Consider the following 20,491-nt stretch of genomic DNA (forward strand, 5'->3'; position numbering starts at 1 on the left):
CCTCCGCCATGCAACGTTGATCAGCTGAAACAAGCTATCAAAGAAGAGTGGATAAAAATACCACAAGACGCTGTGCATAAACTGAAGTTATCTATGCATTATAGGCTAGAAGCTGTCCTGAAATCTAAAGGGTTGGCAACTAAATATTAATGTACAGGATATAACACAAGGCGTGTGAAATTAGAAGCTTGTGTAACAAAACAGGAGCACTTCTTGCGTGGTGCAGCCTTTTCACCCAACTACCATGACTTTTGGCAAGGCACTGTAGCTAGGTACATTGTACACTTTACTGTGCAAGTCAATTGCTAGTGCTCGTTCCTTGAGTCAAGAGCAAGTTGTGGTTGTGCGAGACCAAGCAATGGATATGCGAAAGCACAAGAGAGAATATGCCGTCATGGTGATGAGTTCAGTCACGTAGTGCTTCATATGGGCTTTATATGCGCGTTGTTTTATGTCCCAAGAGGATGGTTTGTCTGGGAAGGGCAGATTGACACACGTCCTTGGACAAATCTAGTAGTAACATGTCCTGGTGTAACTACCGATCTACAATAGGAAATAATGCAATAGAGTAAACCTACCTCAGTAGTGCTAGTCACAGAATTACTAATTATTGTTAAGCAGTCTTTCTCAGCAACGCAGTGAGACGTTCTTCAGCGGTTGCTGGACTAGGGAAACCCTTTGCTTTCTATGAAGCCTCGCATATTGTGCACGCTGGTTACCATGGATGCTCGTGTGACTGTAGCATCTCCATTTACATCGCTGTTAGGCACAATGCTACACGTTTCATTACTAACGAATAGTGAATCTGTGCTTCTGAAGACATGTTCTAACATATGAAATCAACAAACCGAAGTCGAAGAGGGGTGGCCAACGAAACTCGCCTATTTTAGCATTTCTGAGACTTGTATCATGGACTACATGAAGGAAGACTGCAGTGTTAACTTGAGGCAGGCACTTAATGTGACATGGAAACCATGCACCCAATAGCTCTGATCAATATGGTAGTACATGATTAGTAAGCTTCACCAACATGGAAGGAAAGGAACATCAGGGACAAATCTATGAAAAATGTGATTGCTAGCTTGCAAATGAAATACTTGTATCCTACATCAGTATACAAGAGGTGAAGAAGTAATAGTGACAGCTTTTACCTGTACATCGTGACTTGACTGCTTGGGAGTGCCTCAGAGTACACTTTGTTGGCGATTAATCGAGCAATCAGAGACTAGATAGTGCTGTGGCAAAAGGAGGATGATGCTTATTCTTGTCAGATATGACTGTAACAGTGTTCTCACCAGTACCATCTGTACCTTCATTTTGACGGTTGGAACAAGGAAGGACGTAACAATAGTAACAATAGATGTTATCAAATATGTCAACATTAAACATTTAATGACGTCATTATATTTGAAGACGTAATATTGACAGTTGGCAAAATATCCTGGCTAGAACACTGCTGTAATATGGTGCTTATAAGAGATGGCCATAAAAACTGGTTATAGGGTATATACGTGAATTTGTGTTAATTTGCCAGGCAAAGAATGGCAAATCAGTGACATTATTATTAATTAAAGCGGCTTGATCACGTGTAAACACATTGAAGTTGTATACTTTTGCTATATGGTTATGTGACACTGTTAGCTTCTAAGATAGACTATTAGTGCACCTGGCGGTCAATAAATATCTAGTAATGTAAATACTGTAAAAGCTATGGTGATAAACGACTACAATGCGTGTTACTTCTGGTTGTGGATTTTGGTAGAAAAACCACAAACTTCTTCGCCAAATTGTCAATTGGACAGAAACCGCTGCTATTCACCTCACAAAGCGCATGCCATTCTTTAGCCTGAACATTCAACTGCAAACGATTGCAGAGTCTCATTCTGTGAAAGATTTGAGGGGCTGTTCTACTATATTGAATGAAGCAGGTTAGTTTGACGACACAGTTAATAGTTCGTCAGATTGCTGCTTTAATCCTACATTTAGAAATTCAATTTGCTAGTGCCAGCAAAGCATTTGCTGTGGTAGCACTGATTATGAGAAGCAACCTGGATGTGGGAACACCGACAATCTAGACAGATTGTCCATTGCAGCAAAGTTTGTACGAGAGTCTCAAAGTGCCGACATAATTGCTCTATCGTCAGCTGTCAGAGAAAATTAACAGACAGGTGTTAGAGACAACTATCAGTCCAAGCCTCAGTGCAGTGTGTGTGTGTGTGTGTGTGTGTGTGTGTGTGTGTGTGTGTGTGTGTGTGTGTGTGGTGCGATAGCTCGGTTGGTTAGGGTTAGAGAGTCATCTTATGGAGTGTGTACATCCCGGACCTTGAAGGGTTGCAAGTTCAAGTCACAGTGATGGCGAGCTATGGCATTATTTCCTTAAGCAAGAAACTAACACATTTTCTCCTCTTGACTCAGGAGTATAAATGAGTTCCTGGTCATTGACTGGGGTCTTAGGCGGCCATCGTCTGTGACGTGACATCAGCCACGGGTATTGGTGAGACTTCGTGTGCTCACACCACAGTTGGCTTCACAAGTCGGTGCTCCTGCGAGTGCCCTGAGTAGCGCACAGGGCCCAGCTTAACAGCTAGGGGCATGGCCTCTGGGAGGCAGCTCCTGACATTTAGGATTTTTTAGGTGTGTGTGTGTGTGTGTGTGTGTGTGTGTGTGTGTGTGTGTGTGTGCATGTTTATATCTGCAAAATGGCAAGTTGCAGCATCGTGGCATTTTTGCTTCCACATGACAGACATCGAAGGCATCGGATGTCCATCAATTTGAATTGTCGATTTCTAATTTTGGTTGATACACACGGAGCATGTTGTTTATTACCAGCGACATGAGATTTGTTGACTATGGGTCCTTAAGAAATACGGCTAACCTTTGCTCATGTATGTGTGTCAAATAGCTGCCATGTTCAACATCTTCAAAGAGACATGCAACAGGAATGTCGAAATAGCTGCAGGTTAGACAACTTGATTAGGTCACACATATGGGAACAGGCTATCTGGGATTTACTGTTGTCTCCGCTGAATTTCCGGGAGTTAGTACTATATGTGTAGAGTTGTGTAATTTGTTGGCAAAGAATGGGTAAAGTAGCTAGTTCTTGGTATTGTGTGGTTACTGTAATCTTTGTTTGGCAATGATATCGGTCACATGCAAGTTTGTTGCTTAGGAATCAGGACCAAAGCTGGAGAAGCAAGCAACTATGGGTTTGTTACATGATGTTTCCATATCAGGAACTGGTGAATCTGAAGATGACATTGTAGAAGAGGAAGACGAAGAAGAAGCAATCTTACATGTTGCTCACAATAACGCTGATGCTAACAGTGCTACCACATCACCATCTTTACCGGCTGTTTCTCATACTTTGTCTGATGTAAAGATCACTGACTCACAGATGGAATCTGCCGAATTGTCAGTTTCATCTCTGTTTATTGAATCAGAGCCTGTTGTTGAATGTGAATCTTGTATTGAGGTGTGTAGAGATAAGGCTAGTGTTGGCTGGCAGACTGAAGTGTCTGCTTTAGAAGATCTAGAGGAGACTACCAAAGTTGAACCTGTCGTATCTAGTGGTAGTGATGATGTACCTGTGGCAAGCAACAGTAATGTTGAGGAGACTGCAGATGAATGTACGGGAGAGGAAAAGGAAGAGTCTTTACAGAAGACTTTATTTTGTCATGATTTGCAGACTGAATCAACTTTTTCAGAGGTTCAAAGCACAACTGAGTGTTCAAGGACTGAAGTTGGCGGTACTGACAATGATTGCAAGCATGATCGTTCTCCAAACTTGGAAGCAACACAAAGTAATTTGGAAAGTGATTTTGGTGAGATTCGGGAACCAACAGGATTGGAAGTAGTGGTCAATGATCCAGCCACAACAACAGGTGTTGATGTTGAAGTTGAGATACCTACTTGTGATAGCGAACAAGAACTTCTTGCTGATGAAACTAGTCCAACGGTCTCAGAAGAACTACAGTGCAGACAATCTCTTCCTGAGCTTGAATGTGATGTGCCATCAAACTCTTTCCTCAGTCAGTCTCTTCTTGACAGTGACATGCCTAAGATCTCTGATTTAGATAATGACAGTGATAAACAAGTTGAACATGTCACTTCAAGTCAACCAACTGTGACACTTGAATTGAATGGTTTTGAGTTAAATGGAGTTTCTACACGCACTCTATCTCCATGCCAGGTGACTGGCACCGGTGATGTTGCTCAGCACTCTGCTGTGGAAGAAGATGAAGACAGTAGTGAGGGTAGTGCTCATGAAGACAAATCTATCAAGGAAGGTGTATCGAAGAGTCATACCTTGTCCAACAAAGTGATGTCGCCCACTTGGAAGCTGCTAATTCCTCCTCCAGCAAAGCGATTGTGCTTGTCTGGATCTGCACTGGACAGCCTAGTTGTTACAGATGTTAAAGTCGATCTCACAACTTTCACTTTTCGGGAATGCAATACTGACAAAGGATTTTTTCGAGATAAGTAGCTGAGTGACTGTACAGCTATATTGTACGGCTATATTGAAATACTAGAAGAAAGTTTACTCTATGTTGTATATAACTTGAACTGAAATTATTATATTCACCCACTTTATTGATCAGCAATTCATGTTTACAATAGTATTTAGATTTGTACGCTGGAAATTAATTAAGGGTCTTGTAGGCCATTGTAAAGTCTTTGTATTATCAGTTTATTTGCAAGGGGAGTCTTGTAGCATGCATATGATGGAAGCAGGAGATATTTCATCTTCAGGCATTTGGGAGCTGAAATACAAAGATGCAAAAGTCAAGTATGGAAAGTATTCAATAATTGGGTTGGTGGTCTATTGCGGTTGTGTGGTCTTTAGGTTACTTTAGTTATATGAAGTTGATTGAATGAATATTAGAGCTTGTAGATTGAAGACACATAGCAATATCTTAGAAATCGTATGTCCTAACCTGGTGTGAATTCCGCATATTGTTTGGACGCTCAGGGTAACCAGGCGCAGAATCAGAGTTGAATTTTGGTTATTTTAATAGTGCCCATTAATATTAATGACTGACTTGCTATTGATTTAGTCTCATTACCGTACCAAAGCATTACAGAAGTGCAACGAAAATTGGTCTACCAGACACTTCTTCCGTAAACGCTAGCTCCATTCTACCAGATGATTTTCTAATTGCAAGGTCGTCAAGAACAGAGTTGTTTATAAAAAATCAACCGAGACTTACTGAAGTCTGTTTTTGGACTCCCGCAATTTCTCTAAAGCTTCAGTGAAGCAATGGCAAAGTTAGAATCTTGAATTTGAAACGTCATTCCAGCACCTGTATATACCGTATTACCCCGCCTAGAAAGGCACGGGCTCTCTAGTAGAACATTTGGTACTATGCCTTTGTACAGTGTGGTTACGGAATATGGTAGAAGCCATGGAATTCCGATGCACAGAGCTGCAATTGTCACTGAAAATATTTGTGATGGAAGCAACCAAATCACAATCAGAAATATGGCTATCAGTATGCCTTCTTGCGTCTGCAATCCTCCAGGAAATTCCATGGCTTAATATTGCTACCCCGGGTTTACATTAAAGACGCAAAGCCTTACGTGTTTGCGTTCGCGTCTTGCGTCTTTGCGTCTTACATCTCCTTGCACCTTTTTTCTGCTCACATTAGAACTGCGTTTACACTAGACGCGTTTGCGTCTTGCGTCTTCTGGTTAACGCGCTAGCCTTTTGTGACTTTCAACAACATAATTTAACGCACGCTACAAATTTTTAAGAAGCTGTTTTGCTGATTGCAATCTTGATTTTGGCGCTTGCGTTGTGTCGTAAACGACATCAGAGGAAAAAGGAAGAGAGAATGGATCGCTCCAGTTTCTGCCAAAAGGCTTCAGCAAGGAGCCTATCACAATTTGCTAGAGAAAATGCGTCTCTGCGATGTAAAAATACAATGATACAAACGAACGCTCTCAATTAGATGTTCTTCCATTAGAAATAAGGGACTATCATTCCCCACAAGTCAGGTTGATATAAAAAACGCAAGACGCAAGAATAGAAACCAAGTCTATTTACTTGCGTCACTTTACGTCTCCGCGTTTTGCGTTCGGCGTTTTAGTGTGAACAGACACATAAGTACGTAAGAAACCGCAAAGCACGTAAGGAGCACGTAACACCTCCTTACGTCTTTAATGTAAACCCAGCTTGACCACACCGTACAAAGGCACATATCAAATGTTCTAATAAGAGCCCGGCCCTGCCCTTCTAGACGGGGCAATACTGTTGGAACACTTTTTGAATAGAATAGAAGGAAATGTCTGCTCAGTAACTGTCTTACAAATAAGGCAGTCTGGCTAGATCGACAACTTTCATGCAGATAGATTAATTAAGTGTTGCACATCTACAATTCACTGACAAACTGGGCAACATATAAAACAAGAATCGTGAAATGGAATGGAACGCGGAACGACACGTGGAATAGAACGCGCATGTGCCATGTCTGTCTATACTGATGCAAGCTGACAAAGAATGCATGTGACATCATAACAATCCTAGGTACTCTTTGATTCTGTCACATTTTGTGGTCTGGGTGCTTCCGTTATTGCCTGAATTCGTCCTTGTCCGGATGTAACCCTGTCTTGTCAATGACATGTTCCACATGCACTACTTCAGATTGCATTTCTTCAGTCTTTATTTAGTCTTAGTCCAGCCTCTTCCAATTCGTCAACGCCTTACCTAATTAAAAAGTTAGACAAATGCTCTTGTTCGTTTCTTCCTGCTAGTGATATGTCATCTAAGTAGACCACTACTCCTGGAATTGCTTGCAACAGAGTCTCCATCGAACCACTTGCCATTGGTTTGACCATTGGTTTGACCATTGGTTTGATCAAGGGTTTGGACAAGGGTTTGCCCATCGGTTTGGGGATTGTTGTAGTGCCGAATAACTCCTGGCCCGCAGGGCATGTGCTTTGCCATTGTCGAAAGGTATAGACCGTTGGCGTCGTAGCCCACAACATTTTGCGGAAGCTTGCGTTGTCGTATTGGTGGAATTGAATGCGTGTGACTCCAGCTTCGTGATACCTTGTGAAGACAAACTTGGCCCACCTACGACTGCACCTTCCAGCATGTCGTAGGCCTCCATTTTGGGAGCGAAGAGGTTGGTTTTTGTGATGTTTGTGCATGCCTCGAAGTACGAACTGGAATGATACACCAGGGAGTAAGACTGTGTCTTTTAGAATGTCGACTCCATACCCATGATAGAAGTTTCTCATCTTGGTGAGTGCTTCTAGGAATGGTTTGACGTCGAGATCGTTGTAGTACCGCAGCCAGTTGGCAAAGGTGGTCATGCCTCGCTTTCGGAATGTGCGTTCGCATGATTGCAACTCTCTGAGGGAAGTGGGTATTGACCTATTAGCTTGGAATACCAAGCGGGGTAGTCAGATAGACCAGGGTGTTGTAGTTTATCGGGATTGTCGAACCACTCGTAGGGGAACCAGCTCTTCTGCAATTTACAGCCATAGGCTTTGACCCATTTATCGTAGCTGGTGCCTGGTCCCACATAGTGCATGACATCCAGGAATCGAAGGTAGGGTGTTAAGCCGGGTTTACATTAAAGACGCAAAGTCTTACGTGTTTGCGTTCGCGTCTTGCGTCTTTGCGTCTTGCGTCTTCTTGCACCTTTTTTCTGTTCACATTAAAACTGCGACGCGTTTGCGTCTTGCGTCTTCTGGTTAACGCGCCAGCCTTTTGTGACTTTTAACAACATATTTTAACGCACGCTACAAAGTTTTAAGAGGCTGTTTTGCTGATTGCAACCTCGATTTTGGCGCTTGCGTTGTGTCTTAAACGACAACAGAGGAAAAAGGAAGAGAGAATGGGTCGCTCCAGTTCCTGCCAAAAGGCTCCAGCAAGGAGCCTATCACAATTTGATAGAGGAAATGCGTCTCCGCGATGTAAAAATACAATGATACAAACGATCGCTCTTAATTAGACGTTTTTCCATTAGAAATACGGGACTATCATCACCCCACAAGTCAGATTGATATAAAAAACACGAGACGCAAGACGCAAGACTCAAGAATAGAAATCGAGTCTATTTACTTGCGTCTCTTTACGTGTCCGCGTTTTGCGTTCGGCGGTTTAATGTGAACAGACACGTAAGGACGTAAGAAAACGCAAAGCACGTAAGGAGCACGTAACGCCTCCTTACGCCTTTAATGTAAACCCGGCTTAAAAGTAGGAACATGGTCTGGTTGGCCTTCTGGGCTACCTTAATCTTCTTGGCAGTGTCGGTGATCTTGTTCACAAAGTGCTCTTTGATGAGGTTCAAGTCGTACTTACCCGAATTGAATCCCAGCACGGGCACTTGGTCACACCACTCTTGGATCCAGTTCTTTGCTTAGTGAGGAAAAACTCGAGATCATCCGGAAAATATTGTTGACGAACTACTTCTCGTATCAGATCTCCTCGTCTGCGCAGCTCGTCGACAAAGTCTGCAACGATTCTCTTGGGATCGGCGTTGCATAGGTGTGTGGAGGGTTTAGTGTGTCATCGAGGGAGACCGACATCGGGTGTGCTCGGTCTCGAAGGTGAGAGAGGTTGTGGAAGAGCGAGCCTTTCTCTTATCGAGATAGGCTTCGAAGTCGTACACAATGGTGTGTGGATAGACTTGGTTTTTGAGCTCTGGGGCGGGACTTGCCTATATTATTCGCACTCCCACATGACCACGAGATCGAATCCGGCGTCTTAGATAGTTTGATCTCGCTCGAGGGTTGCTTTGTACAGACTGTTTGCGTTGAGTTCATGCTTTGGATACCCGTGGCAGTGACAGCCGTAAAACTGAAATACAGTTCGACCGGTCATGCCGTCGACGGGAGCACCCTTGATCCAACGCTCAGCATCGTGTCCGCATTTGGCGTGGTGGATGTGAACGGCACGCTGCTGACTTTCGTATTCCAGCCAGCGGATGACGACGTTGCTCGCGTTGCAGCTTGGGTGGAATGTCTTCTCGTAAGCCGACTGGGGTGCCTCTACTGTGTCACCCAGACACTTGACTTGGGTGACGCCTTGGGTGCACCGATCGGCATGTCGTTGAAAACTATATGCTTGGGTGAAGGATTAGGAACAGTGATCACAGAGGTAGAGGTTGGAGACCTTCCTGATAGCTTTGATGTAGAAGGCATGCTCCTCGAACATACCAATAGTCATGATATTGGGATACTGGACGGGTTGTCGAATCAAACTCCAGACGGGTCCATTTCTGGCGTTAGCCCCCTTGACATATTGGGAGGGTTCGTATTCACGGATACCTAGTTTGAATCGTTTCTCGATTTCAGCGATCTTATCCAGGTTAGTCTTGGGTATGTCGTGCACGTGGATATCGTAGAACGCAGTGGTTAGCTCTTAGAGCTTTGGTAGTGCTACAATCTACTCGTGTGCCTTGGTGTACGGCAAGACAACGGAATAGACATAGGTTGTCGTTGAATGTGTTCAGAGCAACGAGTCCCCTCTTACGGCGTAGCCAGTCGGGTAGTAGGGATCCGGTGCCTACCAGAATATTTCTGCCCAGGATGGTAGTCAGCTGGACTTCGATAAAGCGTAACCTCCCACTTTGTGTCAGGACTTTCTAGAGGTGTGTTCACACTATGGTTTGCGAGCCTGGTGTGAGCTTGTTATCATAATTGAGTTAGTGTTAAACGTTGCACCTGCCCCATGGAATGCTGGTTTGCACTGGGTTTGCAAACTGTACTTGTAGCTGTTTAGCGCCTAGTAACCAGAGTAGCAGTCTGCCTAGCGCATAGCTACGAGAGTAGCAGTGGAAATCATCGTCTTACTGTGATGAATGCTGCTAGAAACAGGGCGTCAACAGCAAGAATCTCGTGCGTGCAAGATGACAGATGACGTCGTTTTCGTCGCTATCGCAGTGCTAGCACAGAGTACCGAACTGTCGTGTCGTTTGTCATGCGGAGTATTCTAACTCTGTTGTCAGACGCCATGTCTAGAGATTCCTGCTCAAACAACGGATCACAATAGCGTGCTAGGTTGACAAACCAGGTAATCAAGCCCAGTCCAGTCTGAACACAGGTTTGTACTGTATGCTAATCTATTTCCTCGTATCACGCAAATCAAAACATAACACACCATGGTTTACAAACTATAGTGTGAACACACCTTTGGTTGTCCCGGGTGAGGAGGATTTTGTCTTGCTTGGTTATCCAAGCACTGGCTTTTGTTATCCCAACCATTCTTGGGCTGCCTGATAGGTATGTGAGGAGATCCTTCATTTTCCCGGTCTCGATATTTGTAGCTAAGCTTGTAGGTGTAGACATACCTAAGGTCGAACTTTTCCATTATCCTGTCGGTGAGGTCACCTTCTACCTCACAAAGAAATGTGAATGTTAACATTCTACGTCCTTTGATCGTTCTTTCCCGTTCGCTGTCCTGTTTCTGAAGTATGGCGGCTCCTTCCTTTACGATTCGTGTAGCCAGGGGTTCACGAAACATCTTCCTTCGAAATCTTTCGAGAGCGGCTAGACGATACTGAGAATTTTTTGGAGTTCTTCTACAACCTTCTTGGCTCGCAGGGAAGCGTCGGTTTCTTCGCGAATTTTTGTAGCTCGGGGCGATGCTGTTCTGGGTTGTCCATGACACCACGCAGAGCTGGATAGCGCCCAGTTTGAGTAGCACGTTGTACGTATTCGTTGCGCCATCTCTGGGTCTCGGGCTTTAGAGATGAACTCTAGAAGCTCTGCTTTTCTCGCAGGCGAGAGTATCCCTTGAGTCGGCTTTCGCTGCTAAAACAACGGGTGTGGGGGTTAGACCTTCGTTCACTAGGTGATTCATGGTACAGACACTTCTGCAGTTATATACTATAGATTATATTTCTCTCACAGAGCGCAATTTTTCTCTATAGCTGAGGCACACAATTCTGTGGCTATATACTATAAGAGCTATATTTGTCTAATAGGGCACAACTTTCTTGTATAAAACCCACCACACGTTTCTGTGGCTATATACTGTAGATGCTATTTGTCTAATAGGGCGCTCGTCATGGTCCCTGCTATCTTCCACCGTCTCGGGGCCTAGGGATCGAGGTGCAGCCCCGAGACAGGAGGAAGAGAGAAGGCGAGCCATGAGAAATGGTTGGTGTTTGCATTGTAGGGCAAATTTGGGAAGAGGTGCTTTTAAGGTGTACTAGATCCATGCCCCGTCCTTAGTACGGGCAGATACTGTAACGTTCTGACGGAACACGCAGTCTGAGCGTTTGTGGACACGTCACGTGCAATCTTTGTTGCGAGGTCCCGGATGTGCTAAATGAATTCGAATCTTACTGTTCGCGATTTTTTGGATAGAAATCGACAAACTTCCCGTGTAGCGCTTGGTACAGAAAACGTGTAGGTTGGATTTGGTGCAAATGCAAACAGAATTTGGAGAGAAACGAAAGCGCTAGAAGAGTAGGTAGAAGTATTCGATTGCTCCAAGCTTTGCGAAGGACGACGACACGTACAGTCTACACAGGACTGGTGTGGGCGTGTGTTTAAGTTAAATAAACTGGAATGTGTAGCGTTTGAGTCTTTGAGAAATTTTGGGCAAGGGTCGACCCCTCGAGAGGTGACCCAGTGCAAATTTTTTACGCAAACCTTCCCCTTTGCTTTCCGATTTCGCTTACGAACAGACAAAAGACGTGGCCGCGTATTGCGAACACACACACACACACACACACACACACACACACACACACACACACACACACACACACACACACACACACACACAATTTGAGCTCTAGAGCTAGCTCAAATTGTCTCTGTTTGTGTGTGTATATATCTAGCTCAAAGTGTGCGTGCGTGTGTGTGTGTGTGTGTGTGTGTGTGTGTGTGTGTGTGTGTGTGTGTGTGTGTGTGTGTGTGTGTGTTCGCGATACGCGGTCACGTCTTTTGTCCGTTCGCAACCGAAATCGGCACGCATACTCAGTACACAAAGAAGAAGGTTTGCGTAATAAATTTAAAATAATGCACAGGGTTCCCTCTCAAGGGGTCGACCCCCGCGTAAAATTTCTTGACAACGCAAACGCTACATATTCCAGTTCATTCGAACACACGCCCACGCCAGTTGTGTGTAGACCGTACGCGTCGTCGTCCTTCGGAAAGCTTCGAGCAATCGAATATCTTTTGCCGATGGAACTTACTCTTCTCTAGCTAACTAGCGCTTTCGTTTCTCTCCAAATTCTGATTGCATTTGCACCAAATCCAACCTACACATTTTCTGCAGCAAGCGCTACACGAGGAGTGTGTCGATTTCTATCGAAACAAGCGCGAAGAGCAAGATTTGAATTCAGTTAGCACATCCGGGACCTCGCAACAAAAATTGCAACGTGACGTGTCCACACACGCTCAGACTGCGTCTTCCGTCAGAACACTACAGTAGCTTGCCCGTAAGAAGTACGGGGCATGGATCTAGTACTAGATAAAGAAACAACAATCTCTCAGTCATGCGTTTCATATAGAAATGAGGTGCTTCTAGAGTGTATAAAGGGCAAAAAAGCTTTACTTTTGTCGGTATTTGAGAACTACCGACTATATACTACTTAGATACTACAGAAGGAGCTCCTTTTGAGAATTATCGACGTTTGGAGAAAAACAAGAGTTTGACGTTATTGCAGCTTCGTTAAAGAAGGAATTCCTTATTATTGGGGCGATAGATAGGCGTCTCGCTGTGGAAGAGCTGCGCGGCAGAAAGTGGAGAAAACCACAAGCGGCTTTGCACATGACATGTAGCTGGTTGGTGCGGTTGGCATATCCAGAATTTAGCAGCGAGTCCGCGATTACTCTAGCGTGGTCTAGCAAAGAAATTGATGATTACAGACTATTCTAGCGGTTTCACAGAATTGTGGTTACGTCAAACGACAGTCGCTTTGTTTGACTTTTGGTAGTCTGACAGTAGCGCGCTTGGAAGCAAAATAGTGTCCAAATTCGTAATAATTAATCTACGTCGCAACAAGTTAGTCGATTGATGGTTTTTTTCTTCAGAACTCGCGATATCATAGCCGTGAAAGCAAAGGTTTCGTGAAGGTACACCTTCAGTTACTAGTGCACAAATCTACTGTTTCTCTATCTCTTGCGTGTGTCGATTTACATTAGTACCCAGTAACTGATTTGTTCCAAGTAATATATTTGAGATGACGATAAATTTAGAAAGTATTCAGCAAAAATACACCATGCACTGCAGTTGATGTCAGTTAGAAGCCGATAATTTTCTACGCTGCGTTCATCATGACTGGCGAACCAAGCACTCTGCAGTCAGTCTCACTTCACGTATTGAAAAACGTATACAAAACTAAACACTATAGAAACAGATGTTTAGACTTGGACGGTTGAGCGTCTGCGCAGCAACAATTACGTGCAAAAAGTGCAGTCATAGACATCATCAGCAACCTACCATATCATTTTCTTCAAGAAGTTTGACCTTGTCAGCACGCCAGTATTTAAAGTTATGCTTTGATAGCAGTCAGCTGTATATACAAGGATCCATAAAGCTGCTCTAACATATACCTCAGCTGATATAATTTGCTTGCTCTCTTTTAGTAGCAATTTGCTTCTTCTTTCTCCATCATAGAACAGATCCCTTCAATGCGCAGCGCGCAAAAATTACTTGATCCTTACTGGAAGGCTTTACATTGTTTATCTGACTGTTTGTTTCTTCCACCGACTCTGGTACGATTGTTGACAGAGTTGCATCCTGACAATTGCTTGACAAATTATGTGAACCTCTACTTCGACAGCACACAATTGCAAATAATGTGGCCAACATGATAACTCCAAATGGAACACATACTGCCGTCAAAGCTGTTGGAATAACTAAAGGTACATAAAATCTGAATTAAGTTAGTCATAAAACAAAGTACATACCATTACTTGAGGAATGATCAGTATTTGGAGTATCCGTAAAATCAGATTTCATATCAAAATTATCATCAGATTTGCCTAAAGCATCTAGCGGTTACACGTACAAGAAAAAACGTCACAGTCCTTAGCTAACACTTACATGTTACTCCTACATTGGAAGCATGACAATCAGATGATCCCCAAGAGTGTATTTGACAATGATCCAGTCTGGTTTCACTTCCCTGACATACAAACTTCTCCATTACAATGCGTTGATCCAAATTTCTGGTTAGTGTTTTTGACTCTCCCTCTTCAAAGCCAAGCTGTCGACAAATCACCTGAGCAGCGTTGTTGTCTAAGTTGTTGCCACATACAATGCTCCACTGGCCATCGTGATAAATTTCTACATAGCCTTCATTCTTGCGTCTAACTAAACCTTCTCTCTGTAGAGATGAATCTAAAGCACAATAATGGCTGCAAAATAGTGCAACAAGTATATACACGATACTCTTCTTACTTATGCAGTCATGCCCATGCATGAAAACGGATTCACCACTGCAGATGCATTGGTATCCACTAACAGAATCCAACACACACAATTGCTTACATCCTCCATTATTTCTTGAGCAATTACCGGTCCTTCCTGCAGCAAAGACAAAAATACAAACATCCGTGTACAGACTGAACTAGTCCCATTCTCAACCATAAACATAAATGATTTCTGTAATTCAACAATAAAGCAAATTTGAATGTTGGCAATACAGACAGAAGCTGTATTACCAAAAGTAATGGTACTGTTTTAGTTGCAGTCCATAACAGTCAAAAATTCAAAAATTGATATATATTCTACAAATCATCTATTAAATACCTTGAGGTTGTTGAGCAGAGGAGGCAGTAATACCAAGCACTTCCTGAGATGCAATAACAAAATTATGTAACCGTTTGTTGGTAGGTCCATCCATCTTCAGACGACTAATTATACCATGACGATGACCCTGTTCACTTGTATTTTTCCATGACAGTATTAGATCTCTTCCTACCAATGTGATCCCAGTAAAGTGGACCTCTTTAGGAAGTTGTAAAACTATTTCTTTTGTTTTTCCATCAAAACAACTTCTTTCAATCTGCAAACAGATCAATAATCCTCATAAAAATCTAAAGCATGTCCTATACATGTAGGTGTACAGTACACAAACAACTAGACATCTGTAAATACCCTGAACACAAACAAACAATAGACACATATGTTTAAATTGTACTTCATAAAACTTCAGTTACTTTTGGACATCCAGAGCTTCACCCGTGTACTCTTCTAAGATATGCTCCATAGGTATGGTGTGCCACAAGGTTTTGTGTGTTCAAAGTGTACTTACAGTCAGACCTCATTGTTCTGACGTGATAATTTCAGACTATCTCTTTCTTACTAAAATACACTAAAACAAATTTACAACTGCAGCAAAGTCTTGACGTCTAATTAATTAAATTAAGGTGGAATCTAGGTGAGAAGCTAGGATCAAGCATCGAATTTGGAAACTAGCTAGCAAGCCAAAAGAACTGTGTATGATTATATTGATAATCTATTTTATATAGCATTCTGTTGCTTTATGATTAGTGCTGTACTGAGATGGGATAAGTTTTATAGCTTCATTTGCCAAGCATCCTGAATCAGAGCACATACGTGCCACTTGCAGACTGTTTGTTTTAGAGACCTAGGATAGAAAGGCAAAGTTGCGTGCATATAGATTGTGCCATTTAAGCATGTGATGGGCGCATGATTGTTTTGTATTTCAAGCTTTAAATATCAAAGTAAGCTTCTAGTCATAAAGGTTGACATAGCTAAAGGAAGATATGTACAATCAGACTTCATTGTTCTGACCACACCATGTCCTGCTGGTGTTCGTCAGACTGATGTGACTAGCTTAGACGTCCATTTAAGCAACAAATTCCCCTTCTTTTTAACCTGAAGAATAAAGCTGTTTGCAGTCAACTTCATTGCTTCAGTGATGCTATCATAGTAAGACCAAATAATGCTCCAATGACCACTCATGTAAGGATCGTTACAGACGTGCAGCTTTACATATCTGCTGGATAGATAATTAATATCCAAAAACAGAGTTATTCATAATTGCCATACAGTAGCTTGCCAACTGTCTTGACTTCAAGTAAGCCCAGTCCAAGCTCCTTTTGCAACACCATGCATTTATGCACGGGAGATTCACTCTCATGGCCCCACACCAAATGAGGCACATAGATAGATAGATAGATAGATGTTTTCTTTATCCAGGGAAAACCTTCGGTATAGCCCCGATCTTCCAGGTACCCTGCCTTAAATATGTTACGAAAACTAAACTATAAAAAAACACTACGAAAGAATACTAAACAATAATGAAAAAGTCAAGTAAAAATGTACGAAGTTTCTGTTTAAACAGACAAAAAAGTCTCCTGTCATTGATCTCAATGATGCTGGGAGAGAATTCCATAGCTGTTGGGATCTATGACTAGAAGATCGTTTCAGAGCTTCTGTTCGAGGTCTGCTGACATAAAGTCCCATATTAGACAACCTTGTGCTATAGCCTGTGTCAGATTGTCTAAACAAGACTGGAGTTCCATTGATGACATTCCATGCATCGCTCAAAATACTCGTTGAATCAAGGCGAGCTTGTGTCTGACCTAGTAGGGAGTAACGTGAAACTTTTGGTAGATTTCTTCGACCTTTCCTGTTCTTTCTCGAATCGGAATGACTGCAACAGCAACGGCTCGAAGTGCACGCTTTTCAATGCTCTCCAGTCGCTTGCTAATGCATTGTGAGCCGTCAGACCATGTGCTAGAGCAGTAATCCAGATCAGGTTGGACAAGACATCTAAAGTAGGCAGCCCTTGCATCATCCGTGAGATAGCGACCATATCTCCGGAGAACTCCTACTTTTCTAGATACCTTCTTTACGGTATAGTCCAGGCGATACTTCCAGCTTATGTTTTCATCAAATTGGACTCCAAGGTACCTTACATGAGTGACTGTGAAAAGTGGATGACTGTTAACTTTGACGAAGAATTCTGATCTTGGTTGCTTGTCACGAAACTTTTTGAAACTGACAATACAACATGAAACTGTACTGACAATACAACATGAAACTGACAATACAACCAATAGGTGATCAGACATCTAGGGTCCATCAATAGACACTGAAAACTGGCAGCCCTAAAATACAGAGCCGGTGTACCTGGTCGACAGCTACGGCCATGGTACAGGCTATATAATAGTTATGTAATTAATAGTAATAATTTGTTTTTCGAACTCTTTGTGTCACTGTTTGACACTGTATATATGCAGACCCTCTTTCTTCGTTCCCAGTTGTATTACTGGTCTATTTGATTTTCTTCATTGCAATAATAATTTGCCTGCAAACAAATACTGTACCATTGGATTGAAACAACTACTACACACCCAAGAATCGGTGTCTTTAGTTTTTCCAAGAAATAATGTTAATATTAACCACAACAAAATTTCAGTGATACAGCATGGGGCAAAGAATTCAAGTCACGTGGTTAATCCGGCGTTAACACGATAGGCCGGACCAATCTGAATCTGCTTCTGTTGGCTCTGAAGCAAGAAATCATGCTTTGCAATCACTGCTTTGAAATATTAATAATTTAGTAATTGTACACTTTTACAGTTTTTCAAATTCTAGGCCGTGTTTCCACTATCTGCACCTTAAACTAGTTTAGCTTAAACGTGTTTAAAAACTAAACCAGTTCAAGAAAGTGACTGTTTCCACTAGCAACTTGCACATCTGGGATGTACAAAACAAATCGCCTGGAAACGCCTTATTTCAAAGTATCGGGCTGTTCTGTCGTAGAGTCAGAGCAACTGCTAGTTGTTACTGATTTAGCATCTGCTAGTAGGAATTTTGCATGTCGATGACCAAGAACCACCGTCTTCTTTCTGTCTGTACTTTCTGATTTCTTTCCTTTAGTTAATTAATGACCCTTACATCTTTTAATTAAGGCAATCCTATCCCAGAATATAACCGGTTTAGCACAGGTGGAACAAGTCAATCCTTACAGAAGCACTGTCCAGATGTTTTGCACGCTGGTGCCTCAGATACCAGATTGGAAAAATGTATACACGAAATCAAAATCTCGAAATCAGAGAACTTAGCACAACAACGCTAGTAAGATGTGATACCCTACCACAAACTCTACACTCTTACAGCACAGAATTTTTGAACTCATAACATAACATGAGTTTGGGTCGGTGCAAACAGCGATTGCCAGAGATAGCTTATTATCCTGCACGTGGAAACATGTGAAAATGCCCATTCACAAAGTAAGTGTTCACAGCTGTGTTTGTTCATGCACTTCAGATTGCATTCAAGACAGAAATAGTGGAAATATCGTATTCTGCAATGGTGTGCAAGTGGAAGCAGAACTGCAAGGGCCGTGCCAATGTTTCTGCGCAAAAGCTGTACAGCTGAAAAAATGCTCCCACATTCACTGTAGTTCAATTTTCACACGTCCATAGCACATAGGCAACAATCATGGCAGACATAAACTACTTAACGGGAAGACATCTAGCACTAGCTAGAGTACTGGTACAATCCACATATCTACACATTCTATATAGTGAACGCCCTAGCAGAACACATGACACTCTATTTCTTGACTCACAGCCTCCTGTTCTCATCTATCTCGCACACTAGAAAGGTGTGTCTTGAAGCATGCACGTAATCTGGACAGTGCTCCTTTAAACCAGGGGTGTGCACGCATTTCGCTATTCTCCACCTGATTCGGTTGAGCTCACCCAAACTCCACAAACTAATCCAGTGGGATGGTGAATTAATTTGTGCAGTTTGGATGAGCTCAACCAGATTAGGTTGTGGAGATAAAGAAACCCAGTAGAGGTCCAACATCAACAGATTAGGTTGTAGAGAATAAAGAAATGCTCCCCAGTTTAGCTTAAACCACTTGTTAAACTGGTTTAGGTGCTAGTGGAACCAAGCTTCTAGTGCTTCACAAGGTACACCAAACGTCCATTTCTTATCTTATACTCAGACACAAATCAGCCGACAGATTGTTGACACATATAGCTAATATATTCATTTCATGACAAACGCCATATACATGTACTAGAAATATCACACTGCACCAATTCCTTACCTTAGCATAGGCACCCATTGACACTATTCCAGCAATGACCCAATAGATCTTCCGATTGTGACTATCTAATACCAAACCAGTAACATACCCACCACCAGACAGTCTGACAAGTGTTTTCAGATTGCGTCCACTCATTGATGCTTTCATAATTTTACTATCTCTCCAATCAGTTAAATACATATCACTACAAAGACATACCCATCAAGAGAGTGAGCTAGTGTACTTAATTAAATTCATAAAAACATACCCAGAGGGAGGATCAAGAGCAATAGATCCTGGACCATTTAGACCGGATATAATAACAGCACCATAGGTGCCCTGATTGTTCAACACTGCAACGACACCTTCATCTGAACTATAAGTGTAATAGATATTTCCTGTCATCCAGTCCAGTGCTATGCCTTTCAGATCAGCTGCAGAGGAAGTCACTCGAGCAACTACCGTTTTCCTCCTGGTTTCCAAATCCGCTTTCCCAATGGTGTTATCAACTCTATTCAACCAATATACAGCTTCTTCACTTGAGCTGTAGTGAACTGCCTCCGTTTTAACTTGTTCAATGGTTAGAACCGTAGAAATACTCCCGTTCAGCCACCTGCTCTGAATTCTAGTGGCTTCAGCAATCAGTAAGAAGCTGTCCGGAATAGTACCTACAGAACAGACAATTGACGTCATCTAAACAACGAAATCAAACACCTGCTGGGAAGCTATCAACACGATTCTTCAAACACAAATTCAGAGACATCTCATTAGTCATTGTAGCGAGAATAGCCAAACAACAAAATAAAACTGAACTGAAAACGCTTAGTTGTGGCTGATTCTTGCAATGTAAGGCGCCACATCCGCTTCCCGGCGGCCACTAACTACGTCAATCACCACATTGATGAAGGCGTGGTTTCTGTTATGAGAGTGCGCTGCCACCAAGGCCATAAGCCAAAACTAAGGCTATCGATCTGATAGAAGATTTCTAAATCGGCCATTCGTGTCTCTCTCAAGCAGAGCTGTGCCAGGGAAGAACAGTGACCGTTCAAGCGACCAACCGGAAACAGTAAGGGGCGTAACTAGAGCTAGAGCAGTGATTATATACCAAAGCAATGATCGAGAAGAGATAAATGAAGAAGAAAACACCATGAACACGCAGATCCAAGAATCATCGTGGATGGGCTACGAATCACGTGACTCTACGAATATGACACGTGAGGGAAGTTCGACTAGATAAATAAGTGTTATGTAGATTCTTTAATTAATTTGTAATTAGCTAATCACTACGTGGTGACTTGTAATTAGAGTCCCTTAGTTGCCATGGAAACTATGGCATGATAGTTACGACACCTGTAATTTCTGAATAAAAAACCAGTATTGTAATCTTTCATCTCCCAAACAAGTAATTTACGACTGCCGCGTCCCAACCTGTGCATATCGTAGGCTTACATAAATTTATTATGTTTTCACGCCACACCTGAAATTTTGCAGGCTCTGCTAACGTG

The 20,491-nt window shown here is 42.5% G+C and overlaps 2 protein-coding genes across 5 annotated transcripts; one reads left to right on the forward strand and one right to left on the reverse strand.

Annotated features, from left to right (window-relative positions):
• The first annotated feature begins 850 nt into the window (after window positions 1-850).
• LOC134184378 (uncharacterized) lies at window positions 851-4,619 on the forward strand. Of its 2 annotated transcripts, none has more exons than XM_062652053.1 (2): window positions 851-3,411; window positions 3,481-4,619. In XM_062652053.1, exons 1-2 carry the CDS (start codon window positions 3,203-3,205, stop codon window positions 4,481-4,483), a joined length of 1,212 nt encoding a protein of 403 aa, XP_062508037.1. In that variant the 5' UTR covers window positions 851-3,202; the 3' UTR covers window positions 4,484-4,619. The 2 variants fall into 2 exon arrangements, with proteins under 2 accessions (XP_062508037.1, XP_062508036.1); XM_062652052.1 differs by having other exon boundaries at window positions 851-1,928; window positions 1,987-4,619.
• An 8,498-nt stretch (window positions 4,620-13,117) lies between these two features.
• On the reverse strand, window positions 13,118-20,188 carry LOC134184914 (low-density lipoprotein receptor-related protein 6-like). 3 transcript variants are annotated; one of them, XR_009970707.1, is made up of 9 exons: window positions 20,092-20,188; window positions 19,255-19,654; window positions 19,008-19,191; window positions 14,720-14,975; window positions 14,369-14,494; window positions 14,012-14,308; window positions 13,882-13,950; window positions 13,406-13,824; window positions 13,118-13,310 (listed from the first exon to the last, which is right to left on the reverse strand). XR_009970707.1 is itself a non-coding variant. In XM_062652682.1 (8 exons), exons 1-8 carry the CDS (start codon window positions 20,156-20,158, stop codon window positions 13,577-13,579), a joined length of 1,647 nt encoding a protein of 548 aa, XP_062508666.1. In that variant the 5' UTR covers window positions 20,159-20,188; the 3' UTR covers window positions 13,118-13,576. The 3 variants fall into 3 exon arrangements, 1 of the variants encoding a protein (XP_062508666.1); XR_009970706.1 differs by having other exon boundaries at window positions 13,118-13,348; XM_062652682.1 differs by having other exon boundaries at window positions 13,118-13,824.
• Window positions 20,189-20,491: the final 303 nt, after the last annotated feature.

The sequence above is a fragment of the Corticium candelabrum genome, chromosome 9 (assembly GCF_963422355.1).
Source record: "Corticium candelabrum chromosome 9, ooCorCand1.1, whole genome shotgun sequence".
Classification (NCBI taxonomy): Eukaryota; Metazoa; Porifera; class Homoscleromorpha; order Homosclerophorida; family Plakinidae; genus Corticium; species Corticium candelabrum.

Coding starts and splice junctions, on each gene's coding strand:
- LOC134184378 (XM_062652052.1), top strand. CDS start 3,203: ATGGGTTTGTTACATGATGTTTCCATATCAGGAACTGGTGAATCTGAA.
- LOC134184914 (XM_062652682.1), bottom strand. CDS start 20,158: ATGATTCTTGGATCTGCGTGTTCATGGTGTTTTCTTCTTCATTTATCT. Junction 14,495..14,719: donor CTCTGCTCAACAACCTCAAG/GTATTTAATAGA, acceptor TCTTTGCTGCAG/GAAGGACCGGTAATTGCTCA. Junction 14,309..14,368: donor GCATGGGCATGACTGCATAA/GTAAGAAGAGTA, acceptor ATTGTGCTTTAG/ATTCATCTCTACAGAGAGAA.